Source organism: Centropristis striata, chromosome 15 (genome assembly GCF_030273125.1).
Source record: "Centropristis striata isolate RG_2023a ecotype Rhode Island chromosome 15, C.striata_1.0, whole genome shotgun sequence".
NCBI lineage: Eukaryota > Metazoa > Chordata > Actinopteri > Perciformes > Serranidae > Centropristis > Centropristis striata.
Genome location: NC_081531.1, coordinates 10,161,939 through 10,181,899, shown reverse-complemented (window position 1 = coordinate 10,181,899; position 19,961 = coordinate 10,161,939). Strand labels below are relative to the sequence as shown.

At 37.8% G+C, this 19,961-nt stretch overlaps 2 protein-coding genes across 8 annotated transcripts in view; one reads left to right on the top strand and one right to left on the bottom strand.

Annotated features, from left to right (window-relative positions):
* The first annotated feature begins 307 nt into the window (after nucleotides 1–307).
* Nucleotides 308–14,836, top strand: pigl (phosphatidylinositol glycan anchor biosynthesis, class L). Its single transcript, XM_059351303.1, has 7 exons — nucleotides 308–623; nucleotides 1,888–1,987; nucleotides 8,732–8,822; nucleotides 9,944–10,011; nucleotides 11,290–11,321; nucleotides 12,790–12,923; nucleotides 14,325–14,836. The coding sequence occupies exons 1-7, from the start codon at nucleotides 365–367 to the stop codon at nucleotides 14,451–14,453; spliced, it is 813 nt and encodes a 270-aa protein (XP_059207286.1). The 5' UTR covers nucleotides 308–364; the 3' UTR covers nucleotides 14,454–14,836.
* Nucleotides 14,722–19,961, bottom strand: part of cenpv (centromere protein V) — a 6,063-nt gene continuing 823 nt past the window's right edge. For 2 of the 7 annotated variants that reach the window (XM_059351311.1, XM_059351312.1), the window contains exons 2-6: nucleotides 17,011–17,111; nucleotides 16,783–16,875; nucleotides 15,968–16,037; nucleotides 15,769–15,883; nucleotides 14,722–14,995 (exon numbers count right to left, since the gene is read on the bottom strand). In XM_059351311.1, coding sequence (XP_059207294.1) covers nucleotides 14,850–14,995; nucleotides 15,769–15,883; nucleotides 15,968–16,037; nucleotides 16,783–16,874 — 423 coding nt within the window. In that variant the 5' untranslated portion in view covers nucleotide 16,875; nucleotides 17,011–17,111 and the 3' untranslated portion in view covers nucleotides 14,722–14,849. Of the gene's footprint in view, nucleotides 14,996–15,768; nucleotides 15,884–15,967; nucleotides 16,038–16,782; nucleotides 16,876–16,963; nucleotides 17,115–17,245; nucleotides 17,813–19,961 lie in introns of those variants that run through there. The other 5 variants (XM_059351308.1, XM_059351310.1, XM_059351307.1 and 2 more) reach the window with 4 other exon arrangements.

Genomic DNA, 19,961 nt, shown 5'->3' with positions numbered 1-19,961 from the left:
AACACACATTTCGTTTGATATATCCAACTTTCTTCCACATTTTTCGGGCCCCGCTTATTTTAATACGTCAGAGAATTATTCTGTATTATATTCAGTTAATTATTGTCCTAATTAGCTGATTTAAACTAAAAATTAAACTGAGAAAGCTACTGTGACTTCCAAGTGAGTAAACCACACTTTTGTGGGCCTAAAAGTGAGCACAGATTGCTTTATTTGAATAAGTTAAGATACTTATTGCATTCTTAAAAGACTGAGTGACGTTAGATATATCAGACAGACTGAATATATGTTTTTCCACCCATGGAACCACTTGCATGTTAGACTTTTGTCTTTACACGGATTGTTTACCGTAACGGTCATAATAATGAGTGTTTATCTGGTTGTCCTCATAGTTTTATCCTATCTGGTTTGGATAAAATGCATTTATTGTCGACATCGGCGAACTTTATTGAAGTCGTTGAGACATGTAATGAACGATTTGACAGACAGAGAACCAAACGGCGCTGATATCAGAGCTCTGCTTGTAACTGCGCACCCGGATGATGAATGTATGTTCTTCGCGCCGACGATTATACGCCTCGTTGAATTAAATGCCACCGTTCATTTGCTGTGTTTGTCTAAAGGTATGGTGACAGTACACTATTGTTTGCACAAATAACGTTAATACGTCGATATAAAGTTATAGAGTAATAACTTATAATCACGTGGTTTTTAGCTATTGCATTTTTACTACTGTTTTGACAGAATGGTGAGTAATGCATAAAGTTAAGGTTATTTAAGTTAATCTATAGGAGCGTTTGTCAGGTTTCATACGGATGCTTGAAATCCTTGAAAATGCTTACATTTTAATGTTGTATTTTCAAGGTTTGAAAAGTGCTTGGATTTTGGAAAAAGTGCTTGAAATTGCTTGAAATTCTTACTCTATTTCTCGTGCAATCTGACTATAGATAATCACATGTTCAATGAAAAAAATACTATATTGAATATTGAGATTAGCGAACTGTACTTTTGGTTGTTAAAAGCGTAATACCATCGCTGTTGGTATGGTTGAGTGAAATTACCCTTTTTAGCATGTAAGTGCTCATCTAAAACATGCAACCGTTGTAAGGTCCTGGAAAAGCTTGAAAATGGACCATGAAAGTCCTTGAAAAGTGCTTTAATTTGACCACTGAAAAAGTGTATGAACCTTGGTTTGTGTCTTACTAACGTAAATAACTGACATCCTGATATATGAGCTGCTATTTTTAAGGGAAAACTGTTACTATCATACCACAGCTGAAAACAATTTCTATATCACAACCATTTCTATATAACAGCTTAGAATCAGGATTCAGGACGTTGTCACCTGTAATTTTCTAACAGCTACTGTTAGAGTTAAGTATTTTCTTTATTTTCTTTCTCCAGCAGCTTGTGAAATGATTTCATAAGGCAAACAGTTGTTGACTTTTAGGTAAACTATGGAAATTAAAGAAACAGCTGCACAAAAATCTGAAAATCATACAAATTGTAGTTACATGGTTTTCAACAGCAACTAGCCTTTATAGGAAATGTTTAACAATATTGGTGTCCATCATTTTAAAAACGAAATCTGTGTCTTGGGAAAACTAAAGGCAAGTTCATTGTATGATTAATTATGATCTACATAATATAATTTAAGTACAGTTGTAATCTTTAAAAATGAAAGGCACTGTCGCACTAACAAAAATTATGAAACAGAAACAGCGATGTTTTTCTATGTTAGAGGACCATTCATAATTAGCTAAAGAGCATATTATATTTAAAGATCATTGAAAATTTTTCAGATTGCACCTCTGCAGAATTTAGACCCATATAGATTTTCCTTTCATTACAGTAAAGCTATAACCTAATTTTCCAAATATGTTACAGGAAACTACTACAAACAAGGAGCTCAGCGAAAACAAGAACTTCTCAACAGCTGTGCTGTGTTGGGGATACCAGACTCCAGAGTCACCATAGTAGACCATGAGTAAGCACCGTCTGCACCGAACACACAAATTACAACATTTCTTTTTGTGCCTTTAATGTGGGAAACACTGAGTTTGTGTTGGCTTGTAGGAATTTGTAGTGGTCAGTATTCAAATTTGTATGTTAAAAATGTTCTGTACATCTCCACTACTGACTATCAATATATGGTAATTATATATATGCATATATATATGTGTGTATATATTGTATATGTATATGTGTATATATGTATATGTGTATGTATATATTTAAATATGTGATTTAAAACTGAAGCTAATTGTTTGTAGCAGCTCAGGAGTCAAGTCTCAGCATGTCTGCCTATTAGAGCCAATAAGCCCCTCCCCTCCACCCAGTGTCTATCAGAGCAAATAGAGAGTTGACCACAAATCACACACATCTATTCTCACCACAACAGAGTCGATCTAGCCTGGCCTGATGTATGACTACCTCTGTGTCAAAGGGGAAATAAATGAGAAGGGCTTAGAAGCAGTGATGGGTCTTCCCTGTGGGACACAGAGGCCCCTGACGAGCGTTTAAATTCCAAACTGACATCCATTCATCAATCTACACTATATATCTATTCATATATCCATCTCTGAAATATGTAGTAAAGTAAGTTTTTCAATTATAATGAAAACAAAACTACGTTTTAACAACACTTTTAGTTTACCTACATGTTTTACAATTTAGTAAAAAAATAAATTAAAACTATGACATTTGATTTGGCTCTACTGGGATGTTTGTTTGTCCTGAGCAGTGTTTCTTAAGGGGATATTGGTGATTGAAGGGCTGATTAACATTGTTTTTTGAAAGGTAACTGCCCATTAATTGAATGACATTGTTTTCTATTTCACTTCCAATTAAGATATTTTGGTGCAACCCAAATACAAATGCTCATTCATCCGGAGCCTCATAGCCAGAGAGCTCAGATTAAATGAAAACAAGCCTCTGACTTCCATTCCAATTTATAGATAAATAAAAGTTAAATAACAAACTTTTTTGTATATTTCTCAGATGACAAATACAAAATAACAGATGCCGCAGTTCCCTAACTGTTTTCCTATTGGCAAGACTATTGTTGCACATTAAAGCTGTGTTGCAGAAACAACAACATTTCAGACTTTTGTTTGCTAGCTCTTATCCATTTTAGAACACTATAGAATCAAATGCATGATAAGAATTTTTTCATTCATCTTAGAGTAGTAAAAGAATCAAATGCATGTAAAGGATTTCATATGTGATGTATAGAACCAGCTGTTGTTCTTTCGGTGTGGCTTTAAATGCCTCCAAGTTAAAACAGACTTCACTCAGCCTTTCCCATTTCACATTCAAAGCAGTGACCAGAGCTGGGAGACAGAACATTAAACAGAACAGTTGGCCAAATTCTTGGGGAATTCACTCTTCCCGTGTTTTCTTCTATGTTTTGCTGTTGATGCAGCTGTAAGACTTTCAGTCTTCTGGCTCTGGCTATTGGCAAGGTCAGGTTACAGAGAGAATACTGGTAAAAGGTGATGGTGAAAAGGGGGGATTTTTTTCCTATGCATCAGCCCTGCAGCTTACCTTGAAATGATTGTGAGTTTCTAAGAACTTAAGGGCTGCTTACATTTCAGTCTCTACATGTTTGCTCACCAGGAGAGCTGCATGAACTCTGGCACTAACCTGGAGCTCACAGTAATAAGCTGGCAGCCTGCCCAGGTTGTCTGCCCTCAGGAACATTGTTGGTGTGTGTGTATGCGTGTGTGTGACTTCACAGTTTTATCATCTTGTGCACACAGAATAGAGCTGAACTTTGATCTTTGTGCTGTCTGCACTTCTGCTGAACTGGAGTAGAGCCCATTTTCCCTTTCTGTGTATTCTGTTGTTTGCCCAAAACACACACCTAATCAGCACTTTGAGAGCCCCAGCCCCTCTCTCACAACCACGCCCCCCCCCCCCCCCCCCCTCCCCCCTTTTCCACTCCTCCTCCTCCTCCTCTTGTCCATGTCTGCTGAAGCCAACTGCCAAGGACTGTGGGATACATTTTGGCAATGCTGTGAGCATTGCTAATGTAGGTCATTCCAAACTGTTTTTCTCTTTGTGTGTCTGTACATGGCTAGCCACACTTTGGCTTTGCTCTTAACCTTCTCTGCCCAAGTATGTGCAGATGGACATCCTTCACTTGACCTCTCCCTGTTTTTCTTACTGGCCATTTTAATGTGCAAAAAGAAAGAAAACGATGGAGTGCAGAAGTTGGTGGCCAGTCTGATTTTCATGTTTGTACCTTCAATATAAGAGAAGCGAGGACATGGGACTCATGGATTGGGAAATGTATATTATTTTGTATTATTGGACAGATAATACTTTTTTACTACATTTTACCTACTTTACTTTTCATAATACTCCATAATTGTTGGTCACTTGATGGCATTTTTTGCAAGCCCATGTCTATAACATCTCATAAACATACTAATAATGCTTACATACCGCTACAGGGAAAGAAGAAATTGTTTCAGGTATTCTATCATTTGAAATGCTAGTGTTTAGACTGAGATTTTGGGAAAGCATTACATTAGTGAAATGTAAATGTCTATAATTCAGTTGTGTTAGTTGTGATCTGTTACAGTAACAGGCCATAACAGTATAAGTAAATAAAACATTTAACCTAATAAAACTAACCTAACCTCATAATATTATGTAGGTTGTTCTGTAGGGATTTAATGATTTTTTTTTCACTTGGCTTAAAGCTAACAATGGCACTTATAGTGACTAATAACCAGATGGTGATGTATTATATCTGCCTATTCTTCAGGAATTTAATGAATCACTAAAAGTGCCCAATGAACACTTAAGAGTAACGAATAATCACATTATAATACATTATAACAGTGACTTTAATGCATAGCGAAAAAATGAAAATGTATTGCTAGTATGAGAATTACACTACACTACAAAAATAATAGATATAATGTGTGTCATTATGAATATGTATGAGTGCTGATAATAAAATAATTTTTAAAAAAGTGCTATGGGCATATATTGTGCATTATAAATACATTTATAATGCATTATAGACATTTTTACTCAGATTTTATGCTTATGGTGGTTTGTTCTTTGTACTATGACATTGACAGTTTTCATAAAATAAGATTGTAAAAGTTGCAAGATATATCGCCTTGCTCTCAGTATTGCATTATATTGAATGATAACCCCTGTTACAATATGTATCGTATCATCAGATACAATACACAGCCCACAGTGGAGTCAGATTAACACATTTGTCACATCTGGTACAACTGGATTAGAAATCAGTACCAGACTAGATTAAAGTTAATATGTATTTTTTGCAGTATGGGCTGTGTCTTTGTCGCCTACTATCATCTCATTCATCAGGGTAGTGTAATGGATCCACTGGACTTTTGTTTGCGAGCTAAAGTCTCAACCTCACAGCTAAAGTATAGTGTATGGGTTATGTTTCGTGATGACAGATCTGGGTGAGACTTGCTCTCTCACAACTTTAGCCTATGGAATAACTGGAATAACATGTGAATTCTGTTTTAAAATAGGATTTTCCCTTTAATGCTCACTGAATAGGACAGCTGTGTTGACAGTATCTGGGGCCCCAGTGCATGTTGGGGCCTTTGTGATCAGGCTCGATCTGAGCACGCTCTGCTGCCTCTCCACTTGCACTGGCTTGACCTCTGTCTGCTCCCTGGACTCGATTATAGCTGCTCACTGCACAAATCCATCCATTCCACTTCTTCATTACATTATCAATCAGACTGAGCAGAAGCAGCTCTCTCTCTCCACTTCCATCAGTTGTCTCTGTTTATGATCACAAACTTTAGATTTACTTTGGTTACAAAGTCTTTACTCAGATGTAAATCACAAACTGAAAGCTTTTGTTTTGATCGGATTAGTGTAATCTCTGTAAATAAAGAGAGGGGAAAGCCTTATTTACTGCAGTAACACTGTATCGCCACACAAGGTTTAAATATACATTGATCAGTGGTAAAAATAACCTGAGCTAATTTATAAGCGCATGGCAGGGCACAGTAAATAGTGGTGAGATGTTCCAGCCTTGTCACTGACCTCTGGCTGTGCTTTTATCCCAGATACATTTGTCACCAACACACACACACACACACACACACACACACACACACACACAGGCTCCTGCATAGCTAAACAGTTGCTTAACCCTGCAGCCAGCAACAAACAATGTCATTTTGTCACATTAGAAGGCTGTTTCTCTTCAAAACAACATTATTTTCATGTTTATTTCCATGCCAGTTTATTCCCTTAACATGAGTGAATATTGAAAAACCACAAAATGTCTCTAAATCATGGTGAAACAACATGTGTGTGTGTGTTGTTACTATAGTTGTAACTGCCTTATTACAGTGTGATATTGTGGGCGTACTGTCAGTTTGTAGTGGCATCTCAGCCGTTCCCAGCAGGACATATAATCTGACTGTGTGGACAGAAGTCTGGCAGTTTCACAGGCCTGTGGTCCATGTGACCAGACTAAACAAGCCCTCTCTAACACACACACACACACACACACACACACACACACACACACACTCACCGAATCCCCTTACTGGGCCAAAGTTCAACAACTGCATACAGATGCCTGCAAGCAATTAGACATCCACATGCAAAGCTACAAAGGGGAGCTGGGGAGGTTACTTTAGGACATTTTGCACTGTTGCCATGGTGAAGCTGACACTCAGGCTGCATCCTGCTTGAGAAAGGTCAGGTGTCTTGTATCTTTTGTTCATTTTTCTTTTTCTTTTTTTTCCCTCCCTGTCCTTGCAGGCCTGTGCTTAGCTGCGGTTGTTAAGCTGTAAGGCAAAATGTCTGAAATAATAAATGAATAAATACATCAGGGAGGGAAAAGGGGCAACATTAAAAACTCTGAACTCTGATATTTAGAGACTAAATATTCACCCACTGTCTCTAAATCCTCTTGCATTTTATTCACTTCAATTGCATTCAACATTAGATAAGACTTACTGTAACTGTGCCATCCTACTCCTACTAAAAAACATGTCATGTCACTGGTATCAAAGTGTCACAGCAGTGCATTCACTTGATGACAGACAGTTTCAAACTATCCCTGAACCCCACCCCTCCTCCCTGTGACATAGGCGACCCCCACCCCACCACCCCTCACACCAAAGCCTGACCCTCACATCACCGGCAGCCAATAGATTTGTGGCCTAATCCATCACTTCCCTCTACCAGCTCAACTGTCCTCGCTTATTGTTAGCGACCAAGGGGAGGGGAACAACTGTTGACATCCCCCCATCCCCACCCCCCACTTGTTGCACTTATATATACATACGACAGAGAGCCGGTGTGACAGGGCATGCATCCAAGTGCACAACAACACATGACATCATTGAACTGCCACAGTTAAGGATTTTGTTGTGCAGTCAAGGCAGTTTTCTTGTGTTTCTGATCAGCATATATAATAACTGTTGAACAAACTGGATCCACTCTACTGCCATTGTAACTTTTCTATGTGAACTGCGTTGGCTCATATCTGAGTCTGTTTTTAAGCATTATTTTCTTTGGCTAGTTTCTCTTGAGGTCAAGGGCTACGTTAAACAACCAATGTTTTTTTGTTTTTAACTGAGGAAAAAATATCTGTTATTATTTGTGCCAAAAAGAGGGTCTATGCATGTTTAGTAGGCCCAGAGCTCGAGTTGGCCAAGCGTGATGTTTGATGTCTGCGCTGTGATGTCTCCAGGCTGTAGTTTCAGATGAACATAATGCTAGGGGCCGTCCGACCCTTCACCCTCGGACTTCCCAGCACTCCCCCGTGTTTGCATTCCATAACAGCCCTTTTTTCAAACACTGGGTGAAATCTGCTCTGCACAAATCTGCTGCTCAGATAACAACGGGGCTGCTCAGCCCTAAGAAGCGCCCAGCATGCTTACGCTGTGCAGAGCTGACTTTTAGTTACAGTGAGGTTACCATGCACTTCTGTTTCTCAGCAAAACACTGTTGTAATATCACCATACATGGTTCCCAGGGGTCCTTAAAATCTTTGAATCTTAGTGAATTTGAAGGAAAATATGGGCATGAATACTAGAGGTGGGAATCAGCAGAGGCCCCACGATACGATTTAATCCCGATACTTGAGTCACGATACGATATTATGATGATGATTACGATATATGGGATTTTTAATTATTTGAACTGCATTTTGTGTCCACAAAATTAAATTAGACTAAATAGAGAAACTTTGCAGAGTTATATCGACAACTTCCCGACACGATATCCTGATGTGATGCCTATAGATTCCCTAGGTCTTCTAGTTTCATATGATGCAAGTATACTAGTATAATCCTAAAAGTGAGCCCACTAAGGCCTCCGAAAAAACAAAAAACAACAAAAATATCAGCCGGCCATCATACCGATACTTAGCGGCCATTGATCGATATATTATTGCCACGCAAAATATCGGGATACTATGATGTGGCGATTTTTTTCCCCCCACCTCTTTGGCGCTTTGTGTTCATATATTCATGCCACTTTATTTCATTGTTGTCTGTGAGCTTCTGTAAAGCTTTCTTGTTTATCTCTGTTATAATATTAACTAGCCTTCATCTGTGTCTCAACCCACACATGTTGGGTCTTTCAATTTGAGGGAATTTGGCATTGAATGTCCTTGAAAGTTTGAAAATGATGAATTAGGAGTTGTCGAAAACCCTCACTGTTACTTGTTCCATAACCAGTCCCTTTTATTGCCCTGCAGAAGACTTCCAGACGATCCCAAAGCAAGATGGAGCGTCTCACTGGTCTGCTCTGTTATAATGAAGCACATCAGAGCTCACTCCTTCAACATGGTAAGCTCTGTGCTGAATTCTAGCCTCTCAAAGCAGTCGTTTTTCTGTCATTTCCTGTTTGATGTTAACACACAATCCCCCTGCCTTTCTGTATACAAAATCCATGTATTGTTTTGCTCTGTTTTTTACCATATGTTTTGGCACCACAGCTCTCGAGCTCATTATCCCAGTTTCACTGCGGTCTGCGTAATAATCCTGTCAACCGGCGTCTCTCTTCCCTAAAAACTGAGGGGAAATGGCCTCTGCTGCAGTAGAAAGTTTGGATTTAATTTCAGTGTTTACACAGAGATTGTTATCTGCTCTAGTGCAGTTCCGCACTATTAGCTAATGGGAATGTGGTTAATTTAGAATCAAAGAATTTCCATCCGGCCTATCTCAACAACAGTAAAAAAAAATAGTCAGATGCTCTGACAAACAGCAGCAGCTTTGGATAAAAACAAGTCACAGTTCTTTAAGGTGGATGATTACACACAGCTGGGTTCTTCTATGCTGTAGTTGCTGATCGCTTTTTGTTATCAAAGACAACAAACAAACACTCCGTCTCCTCCCATCCTGTCAGGCTCAGCAGCAAAAAATGCCTCAAGATCAGAAGTAGGCTAGAGAATAATGTCTTCTCTGACAAATGTATGCAGCGAAAATGCTGCAGAACAAGAGACACATCAAGAAAAGTAGCTCACTTTTTCTGCTCTTAAACTGAATAGCTCGTTCCCTTGGTCTGACAGCATGCCATTCCCTTGTGTTTCCATACACAAGCCAGCAAGAATGAAGAGAAAGTTCCTAATATGCGGTGGTTGGGAGCTAAAACTTCTACTTGATTGCAAAGACACAGTCATGGTAGAATACGCCTGAGTATAGCAAATGCCAAGTCTTTAGTCAAGCACTTTTTCTTTCCCTTTGACCTGATTTCTTTTTTTTTTCATTTGCTTCCTCTGGTGTGCAAGCATGCACACAGAAAAAGGCTTTTAAATATCAGTTGTCAGCTGCCAAGCAGCTCCACAGTCAGACACAGAAACCCTTCCACTAACCCAAGAAAAACCTTTTGCCTGCGTTTATTTAAATTCACTTTTAGATACCCAGATTCAGGCTTTACACCCACGCAGTGAGACATTTTGTTGTTTCAGGTGCTGACCTTCGATGGAAGCGGTGTGAGTGGCCATGCCAATCACAAAGCCATCCATAAAGCTGTCAGGTACAGACTGAACTCCAAGGCACTTCAACTTTTTGTTTGTTTAAATCCCTCATCTTAAAGATCTTCAGGGATATTATGTGGCTTACACATGCACACAGAAACCAGCCCACGCTACAAATAAAACATTGTCCAGGAAAATGCACAAGGCTCACATCAACATCAAGCTTTCCAAATGTTTCCCCACAAAGACACACACACACACACACACAGCATGTTTTTTAGAATCGGTCTGTTACATAGCTGAGAGGTCATCCAAATGGAGTCCTCAGAGGCACTCGGCTTCGCTCCCAGAGAGCAGCAGTAAATCCTGTCACTGAAGTGGTGAGGTGGGAGGGCAGCTCTGGTTTGGAGAGGGCCGACCAAGCAAGTTGCATCAGACTTTTGGTTTAAAAAAATTTGTTTTGCACTGTGAAGTGTACATGGCTGTCGTCTTACTGCACAGAGGCCTTAAAAAAAGAGGCCGTGTTAGTCTCACTGAGCCTGTATGGACCTCTGTCAATCTGTGGGCCTCATCTGTTGATAAGATGTGGGCTCACATCTCATGATTCCCATTAGGCTGCAGCCCAGAGGGGCCGTGCACTAGTTTCACACTGCTCTCAATCTCAATGGTTTGTTGTTGGGTTTTGGATTTTGTCAACAGCTATTGGATATGGAAAGTTTGGATGAAACTTGACTGTGTTCCCACATAATGGAAACAATCAGTCGATCAAAAGAAAAATAATCTACAACTATTTTGATAAACGATTAATCAGGGTTCATACATACAAAGTCTTGGAAATTTGGAAAATGCTTATTTTCAGCCATGATGTTTTCATGGTGGTGAATATGCTTCAATTTGAATATAGCCTAATGCTTGATTTTCAAAATAAACCAGTGTTTTATCTACACAGTTAATCAAGTCAAGTGAAAAAGAGACAGAAACTGCCTTGAGGACAAAAAGAGAGTTTGTTATTTTGTAAAAAAAAAAAAAAGAAAAAAAAAAAGAATGAAATGGGGGAAAAAACATGAGGAGCAGTTTAGAAACAGGAATGTTTTTTTCTTGCTCTAAAGCAGAGCTATTCAGTTGTTTCAGACCGGGACTCAGAATGAGCAGATACTTGGTATTAAATGACTTGGATCTGGTTTGGGGGTGAACAAAAACTTGATTGGGACATTCTTAGTTGTAATCAGTGTAACCAAAACTCTAATCCAAGGGTTTCCAAGCCATCATCGTGTATCAACAATGTTTGCCTCCGTGACATTTTCAGGAGATAACATTGTTCTTTTCTCCACTTACAGCCATCTCGCTTCCACTGGACAAGTACCTAATGGTAGGTGTGACACAAAGAAGAGTTTTTTTTATTTTGAAAATTAACTATCACAGGTTGGACTTACTGGTCACTCTCAGATAAGTTATCGCTAAAAATGTGTATGCAGGGAACTTAATGTTGTTGTTGTAGTGGAAGCGGTTACCACTAGATATGAGGATGATGACGATGAGTATGTGAGTCCAAAAAACTTGCATTAATTATTTATTTATTTATTTAAGTAGCAATCAGACGAGACAGAAATAACTTCAACCTAGCCTGGAAAGTGCTGTCAACACTGACTCAGCCTGGGCTTTTTGTGAATGTAGAGCGCCCTCTTCTGTTTAAAAGTGTTGCATGACTCTTATGTCTCTTCTATACATTTTGGTCTGCTGGTGGCAGCAGGAGGCCAGTTGGATATCAGAAACACCAGTTGCAATAAAAATGTTTGTTTTTCAACCCAAACTTCATACAGTCATGGAAAAAAAATATTAGACCACCCTTTTTCTTCAATTTCTTGTTCATTTTAATGCCTGGTCCAACTAAAGGTACATCTGTTTGGACAAATATAACAATAACAACAAAAAATAGCTCATAAGAGTTTAATTTAAGAGCTGATATCTAGACATTTTCCATGGTTTTCTTGATAATGATTTTGGTTATTATCAAGATTATCTTTATTTTGATACAGTCTCGGGATGATCTAAATGCATCCCAATTTGTGTTTTTATGTCAGCTTTGCTTCTGAAAGGTCTTGTGATTATACCCAGGGGGGATGTGAAAGGAAAAGTAGGGCAGCGAGGGGCAACATGTTTCAACAGAACTCTCTGCTAGTTAGGTAAACATTAAGAGCATACCCACATTAAAGTTTCAGTGAAGGCATGACATGGAACAAGCAGAGTGGGTCAGAGCAGTTAATCATATATGAGATCTCAACAGTTGCATGGCAGGAAGACATTATCATCTCAGTCCTGAGGCTACAGCAAACACACTTTATCTAGGACGTCAGCGTGCCTTGCCCTCTTTAGCCTACGGTGAGGAATCTTAAAAAAAACAGCAGGGGCGTCATTAATCACGCTTGCTGCTTATTTATTACCACGCATTTATGCCTCACCTGTTAGACTGGTCTTACTGTAGCCTTTGGGGGAGCAGCAGAGAATTAGGCCCAACGTGACTGTAATAAGCCTCTTCACCTGGCTCCCTGCTCCTAACCACCAGCTCTAAGCCTCATGTGCCTAATAAACTCCTGCTGCATGACAGGAGTTAGTTTAAATATTCAGTACCTTATTGGCTCCGTTATGTTTTGTACTTTTTTCTATAATTTTCTGCAGCCTGAGTGTAAAAAAAGAAAAAGGTTGCTTGACAATAAAAGCCTCCGAAAACAGAACAGCCTGAGAGAATGGCCTAGTTAACGGTCTGCTGCTGGAGCTAATGTTTAACATACTAACAGCTAATTGGGACTGTCTGTCTGTCTGTCTGTTCGTCCTCCTAGACTGCTGTTTGCTCTCCCTGGTGACTGTTGGCCTCCTCAGGAAGTACATTTCTTTCCTGGAGCTTCCCCTCAGCTGGCTGCTGCCTTCAGGCCTCTGCTGTATTATAGGCTCACAGGGCTACAGGCAAGCCAAAGTAAGCCTCCAAATGGACAGTTTGTTGGCGAGATGTGTCACTGAATGCTATTAGAGGGCACTTGTGTCAGCACTTTTTAACTCTGCTATATACAGTATACCTGCACGAGTGGAGATGAAGAGACGGTGAGGAGTTGAGGATTGAATTATATGTCTATTCAAGCCAATATAATATAAAGAAATAAATACATTTACACTAAGTAGCAAATAGATTTTTACTACTATAGCTCTTAATTGCAGGGGCAAGGGAAGTATTAGATACTTCAGGAAAAAGTTTTTATGTCACACAGTCAAAATACTCTATTAGAAGTAAAAGTCCTGTATTAAAAAGTAGAAACATTTAAGTATAATCAGGATAATTTAATTTACATACAGGTGCATCTCAATAAATTAGAATATCCTAGAAAAGTTTATTTATGTCAGTAATTCAATTCAAAATAGTGGAAATAACACATTATATAGGTCCATTACACACAGAATGAAACATGTCATGTTTTAATTTATATAATTTCTTCTAATTATAATAATTATGGCTTATATTTAATGAAGACCTAAAGTCCAGTGTCTCAAAAAATTAAAATGACAAAAGACCAATTTTAAAAAGTATGTTTGATATGGACATGTTTGCCTCTGAACAGTATGTCCATCTATATGACTCAATACTTGGATGGGGCTGTTTGACTTGAACTACTGGAAATGGACTTTTCCATCATATTCTAATGTATTGAGATGCACCTGTATTAGAATTAAAAGTACTCCATGCATAAAAGTGTCCCATGTGACAGTTATACTTTATATATTATAACAGTTTATTATTAAAAGTCATGCATAATCGTAAAAAGCAGGCTTTTACAGTTGTGGATATGTTTTTTTTAAACAATTGTATTATTAATTTTTAAACTGCAGCTTGTTATATAATTTCTTAATGTATTGATCTGCTGATTATTTTCATGACTAATTGATTGGTTTGTGAAAATTCTGAAATTACTCAGTCATGCGGTAAAAAGAGCACAAATTCACAAGATCACCATGTTTTGTTTTGTTTTGTTTTGTTTTGTTTTGTCCAGCTATTTGTACATAATCTAAATGATTGAAAACAAATACATGATGATTAAAATTAAAAACAGTAAATCCTCACATTTGTGAAGCTGCAACCGTGAAATGTTTCACATGACAATTATGCATCATAGTTTTTGAAAGCAAAAATCTTAATTTGTAAAGTAACAATAACTAAAGCTGTCAGACAAAAGAACATTTCAATGTTTCCCTTAGAAATGTATTGGAGTTGAAGAGCCTCACTTTTGTACTGAAGTTGATTACTTGAGTAAATGTACTTAGTTGCCGGTTAACTCTGATCTCACAATAACATTATAAACCCCCAACAACTCTCTTTTGTTTTCAGGATGCCATGTTTTGTCACCGCACTCAGCTGGTGTGGTTTCGTTACCTCTACATCACCTTCTCTCGCTACATGTTCGTCAACACTCTCCAAATGATCCCACAGGGACCAAAGAACCTGAAGATCTATTAAGCTGATCTCATCCAGATGCACTGATTCCTCTGTTGGTCTCCCACTGTCTGACTGCTTGATTACTGTGGTCGGAGTGGACTATGCTGTTTACAAATCTAAGAGCGGTTTTGCTCACTGTGAATAAAGATTTCTTCGGTACTTTATTGGATAGAGTAGCCTGAAAATGTCGTAAGCACTTTCCTTAAATGAAACTGACAAAAATGTTGAAGAACACTTCTTATGACTATTTGTTACAGAAATGTCTTTATTGTCATTACACTGCATAAGAACACAAGGGTTTGAATAAGTTGGGTTTTTATAAATCTCATAATGTCAATGATTGTAGAAAAAAGTGTAAAGTATTTCTGTTTTACTGGTTTGATTAAAAAAAGGTTTGATTCTTATATGACAGTGGTGTTATTCTGTTTCTCTGTCTGCTGCAGATTTAGACATGTCTCTGATGCTCTTGTGAGCTTGCATGCTTTCTTCCCACGTCTCCCCACAAAACTTCTCCACTGTGACACTGCGGACAGTACCTGGGTCCAGACAGTGCGGAGCAACACCTGGAGAGAAAACAGCAAAAACAGAGCAAAACTGATTGATTTGCATATGAAAAAAATAGCCTATTGTCTCAAAGTTTCACATGTGGTTTCCTGATCATTGTTATCCAATGTGAATCATTTCTGGGAGGCAAGAAGTGTCAAACAATGCAAAAGCCAAAAGTGAACAACAACAACAACGGTTGACAATGAAACAGGCTGGCTAGTATTATGGCTTTTGTTTGTTTGACACTTCCTGGCCACCATACATTTTATATATTATTGTGAACATAACATTTCTGTTTTCTACAAATACAGTCATGAAAAAAATTATTAGACCACCCTTTTTCTTCAATTTTTTGTTCATTTTAATGCCTGGTCCAACTAAAAGTACATTTGTTTGGACAAATATAATAATAACAACATAAATAGCTCCTAAGAGTTTAATTTAAGAACTGATATCCAGCCATTTTTTATGTTTTTTTTAAATAACCAAAATCATTATCAAGAAAACCATGGAAAATTTCTAGATATCAGCTCTTAAATTAAACTCTTATGAGCTATTTTTGTTGTTAGCATTATATTTGTCCAAACAAATGAATTAGACATTAAAATTAACAAAAAACTGAAGAAGGGTGGTCTAATATTTTTTTCCATGACTGTACATATACATATACATATACATATAGGGCATGAAAGAGCAGACTGGGGCAGTTAGTTTGGAGTCACCACGGTCAGATGTAAGTTGATAACACATGAGAAAGACGTGACTGTGAGTCAGCAGTGAGCGGTCATACCATATCCATCAGGGTTGGAGCGTGGCGTGTAGAAACTTTGAACTCCACAGGTTTTACAGAAGGTGTGTTTAGCCATGTGAGTGTTAAACGTGTAGGTGGTGAGATTATCTGATCCCTGAGAAGAAAAAAATATTCATGTAAAAATGCATTTCTGATTTTTAATTTAATCTGTGTCAAATGCTTTGCTTGAGTTTACTACCTGTAAGAGTGTGAAGTGACTTTTTGGGACGATGAAATGATGGTTTTGTTTCTTTGTGCAAATGCTGCAGCTGGAGAAACAGACATAAATTAGTTTATATTGATTTGAGGTGTACAAGCAACAAAACAATGTTTGACATCTCTTGAACATCAAATACAGTTGTTTTCTTCAATTTCTTGTTCATTTTAATACCTGGTACAACTAAAGGTACATTTGTTTGGACAAATATAATGATAACAACCAAAATGATAATAATAATCATAAATAAGACATTAATTCATTTTAATTTTATTTATTTAATACAATACCATGTTTTTTCTTGATAATAACCAAAATCATTATCAAGAAAACCATGGAAAATGGCTAGATATCAGTTCTTAAATTAAACTCTTATGAGCTATTTTATTTCTTATCATTATATTTGTCCAAACAAATGTACCTTTACTTGTACCAGGCATTAAAATGAACAAGAAACTGTAGAAAACAAGGGTGGTCTAATAATTATTTCCATGGCTGTACTTACACAGAAATAGCCATAATAAGATAAAAACAAGGACATTGAGATCGACAGAGGCAGATATAGACATGTAAATACTACAAACAGATATAAATATATATGAAAAGTTTATTTTAAAATACAGCAACAACAATGTCATGACCATGACAGTAGTTTGGGATGAATTTTTCTTCCTAAAAATGTACAACCGATTGATTTTATACTTAAAATAATAGCCTACATGGCTTGCTTTCTTTGAGTTACAATAATGTATTATTTATAATTATGAGACAACACATATTGGATTTAATATCCATACTTGCAGTGGAAAACATGGAGGTCTGGGGAACTCAAGACTTCAAATCTAACAGCCCCACAGTGGCAGCCGCCTGCATGTTTCACCAGATCCATTCTGTGGATACAGAGACATTAATAAACCATCACGATCAACACATATGTTAATATTTTGGATTTATCATGGTTAGTATGGTAAGTCTTACTTAAGTCCTGTTGATGCCAATTAGAGAATGAATGGGAATGTATTTACCAAAGTCTTTAATGTTGTTCTGAGGAAACCTGTGCGATATGTTTGTTGTGCAAGCTGTTGACGTGGAACTAAACGTCCCACCCAAACCGGCTTGAATGACCCTGCTGGAGAAAACACTAGTCAAAGTCCATCACTGATAAGAGTCACATTTACATTAAAAGCTTCTCAGCCTTTGACCCATTCAAGCTTTTTGATGAGGCCACTGGATATGTAAATTCAATTCAAAGCTGTGTACCTTTAAGAAAAGTCAACATCAAGTTTGTTGTCCTGAACCATTGACACTTTTATTTCATGTGATAATAATGTCAGCGTCCACAGTGCTTGGCTATAGCTCTATGTCCCGCCGGAAGATTGTTTTTCCTGGAATTCTTCGAGGCGGTCCATAATTATTCCAAGCAAAGGGCAGGGCAAAGTACAGCAGACTTGCACAAACACATTCCTTGGAGGTTGAACTAGTTCAGCCAGTTGCCCAGCTCTGTGTTGGAAAGCACTGACGTTCTGCATCACGAGTTGGGTGTCATATGACAGGGTGCTGCAGGGGTAGGGTGGGGTAAGGGAATGCTGTGACCCAGATACATATATTAGGACTCTCACAGCTGTATCATATCTGAGACCCAAAAATAGGATCCCAGTGGGATACAGACCCCATCTGAGCTTTTGCTGTTGGATTTAACTTAGTTTACAGGGCCACAGTTGTCTGTGATAATGGCTGGAGCTATAATCAAATCACTGGTTAATATTTTAACCTTTAAGGTTTAAGGTAACTTTATTTGTACCCGAGGGTAGATTTGGTTGCAGTTAAAAAGAAGAATTGGCTGCTTACACACACACGCAGACAACATTGACAACATCGACAGACAGTAACATAAAAGTGACAACAGTGCTCCAGACATGGGAACATGGATTAAAAGCATACAAAAAGGTATTACTATCAAAAGATAAATAAATACTGAATACAAGCCATCATGGCATACAAAAAACAAGGTCAGAATAAATAAATAAATAAATAAATAAATAGATGAAGAAGGCTGTACAGTCCATAGGTTAATAAGTTAGTGTGTAGCTTAATTAATTACTTACTTTTTAATATTTTGTCAGTTTCCTGTGTTGGTTCCTATAACTAACTTTGGAGACTACTGACCTGAATCTCTGATGCTTAATAAGCTTGGTGACTTCACTCCAAAAACATCACAAAAACTCAAACCACTTATCACTGTTTTCTAGTTTCACCTGGGCGTTGGCGACATGCCAGGCATAGTTAGGACAGGCCCCATCAAGCCCTTTCCTGTGAATTTTACAATAAAATTAATCATGGAAAATAAAATTACTCAAGAAAAATATTAAACTTCAACTGATGTAGCCTATGTGTGGCTATTTTGTATATTTCTCAGCTTGAGCCACAAAATAACAATAAGTCCACAAGCCTAGACAAAATCACATTGTGTCCAGTCAGGAAACAATGTTAAGAGGCTTTTAGGCGAGTGTGAGACTTGTGATGACAGCTTATGAGTGGTTTTCTTTACTCCTGCCATACACATTATTCTCATAGGACTTGTGGTGACTTGATAATCTACTTTCTGTACATTCTGTACTGTACATCCTAATAAGCGAAAACGTGCCAACCCTCTACAAAAGCTTCCCTATCATTTTACCTTGTGGGCATTTTTTCAGTGAAACCATCCAGACTGAAGCAAGCCCAATTAACATGGATACAGTTTTCAAACCTATTTAGTTACCCTAGACTCTAAAGGTTGTCTAAATGAGGATCAAACCACATATAGTCCGTCTGGGGCTCAAACATCACTGTTTCAGTATTTAGGTCATGGCTACCTGGCTCCCAGATAACTCCTTTCAGCAATCCTGCTTGTCATATAACCTATTTTGTCGTGGTGTCCAGGTTGGCTATAAATCAGGAATGCTTTCTTTACTTAGATGATCTGTATGAAACCTAATGTGGATATGGATTGCAAGTGAATGTAATGAGCAGGGTTAAAGGAGGTCATTTCGTCGTGTTATCTTCCTCCTTGCCTCAAAGGCTTCACCCTGCTGTCCCAGCAGCTGTTGGCACGTTTACCAAGCACGTTTCCATCTGTTAACAGGCACGTTTGGTGGGGATTAACAGGATTCCTGTCTCAACATGTCCCTCTTTCACATAACTATAAATGGATAGTCATTTATAGAAGTGATGACTCCCTGACATAAAAAAAACAATATATTTCGTCACCCTGTTAAAATAATCGCCTAACTCATTTTTGCAGGAAACACAAAAAACTTCACCAAAAGTGTAACATATGACATTTATTGATCATTTCACTCAAAAAATATGTAACAAAGGATGGCTATTGGTATAGTAATAACACTGTGTGTAAATTATGTAACTTAAGAGAAATAAATGATATTTCATGTTACTTAAAAGTGTCATTAATGTTCATGACACAGCCCATGTCATGTTTATGAAACACTCATGTCACTCTTATATAGACATCTCAGAGTAAAGTGTTACCAATATTAGTGGCAACAATAAAACACTGATAACTCAACAATCTCCCTCTAGCTCTTCTTTGCTCTTTCTTATCTGATGCCTATGAATGTGGCAAATAGTCAAAGAAGTGATGATGTTAAAGGGGTAAAATCACATGATCTGATCAACTGAGGATGGAGGCGATTTTACCATGGCTGGCTGGCATCATGAGGAGATAATTTAGGCAAAAAAAACAAAACAAATTTTGACAAAAAATGACTAGTAGGCGATTATTTTAACAGTGTGACGATATGTAAACTCTATTATAGGAAATGGGGAATGGGGAAAGTCCATGTACATGTCAGGCTACACTGTCACAGTCTAGAATTGCACAAGACTTTATCTATTTAGGTCTTGGTTAATTCTAGATATGTATGTGTTAAAATCCCATAGTCATAAACATAAATAAGTAACGTTAGTCATTAGTCAT

Excerpts from the sequence above, each read along its gene's own strand:
- pigl (XM_059351303.1), top strand. The coding sequence starts at position 365 with ATGAGTGTTTATCTGGTTGTCCTCATAGTTTTATCCTATCTGGTTTGG. Across the intron at positions 8,823-9,943 it reads GAGCTCACTCCTTCAACATG|GTGCTGACCTTCGATGGAAG; the intron begins GTAAGCTCTGTG and ends TTGTTGTTTCAG. Across the intron at positions 12,924-14,324 it reads AGGGCTACAGGCAAGCCAAA|GATGCCATGTTTTGTCACCG; the intron begins GTAAGCCTCCAA and ends TTTTGTTTTCAG.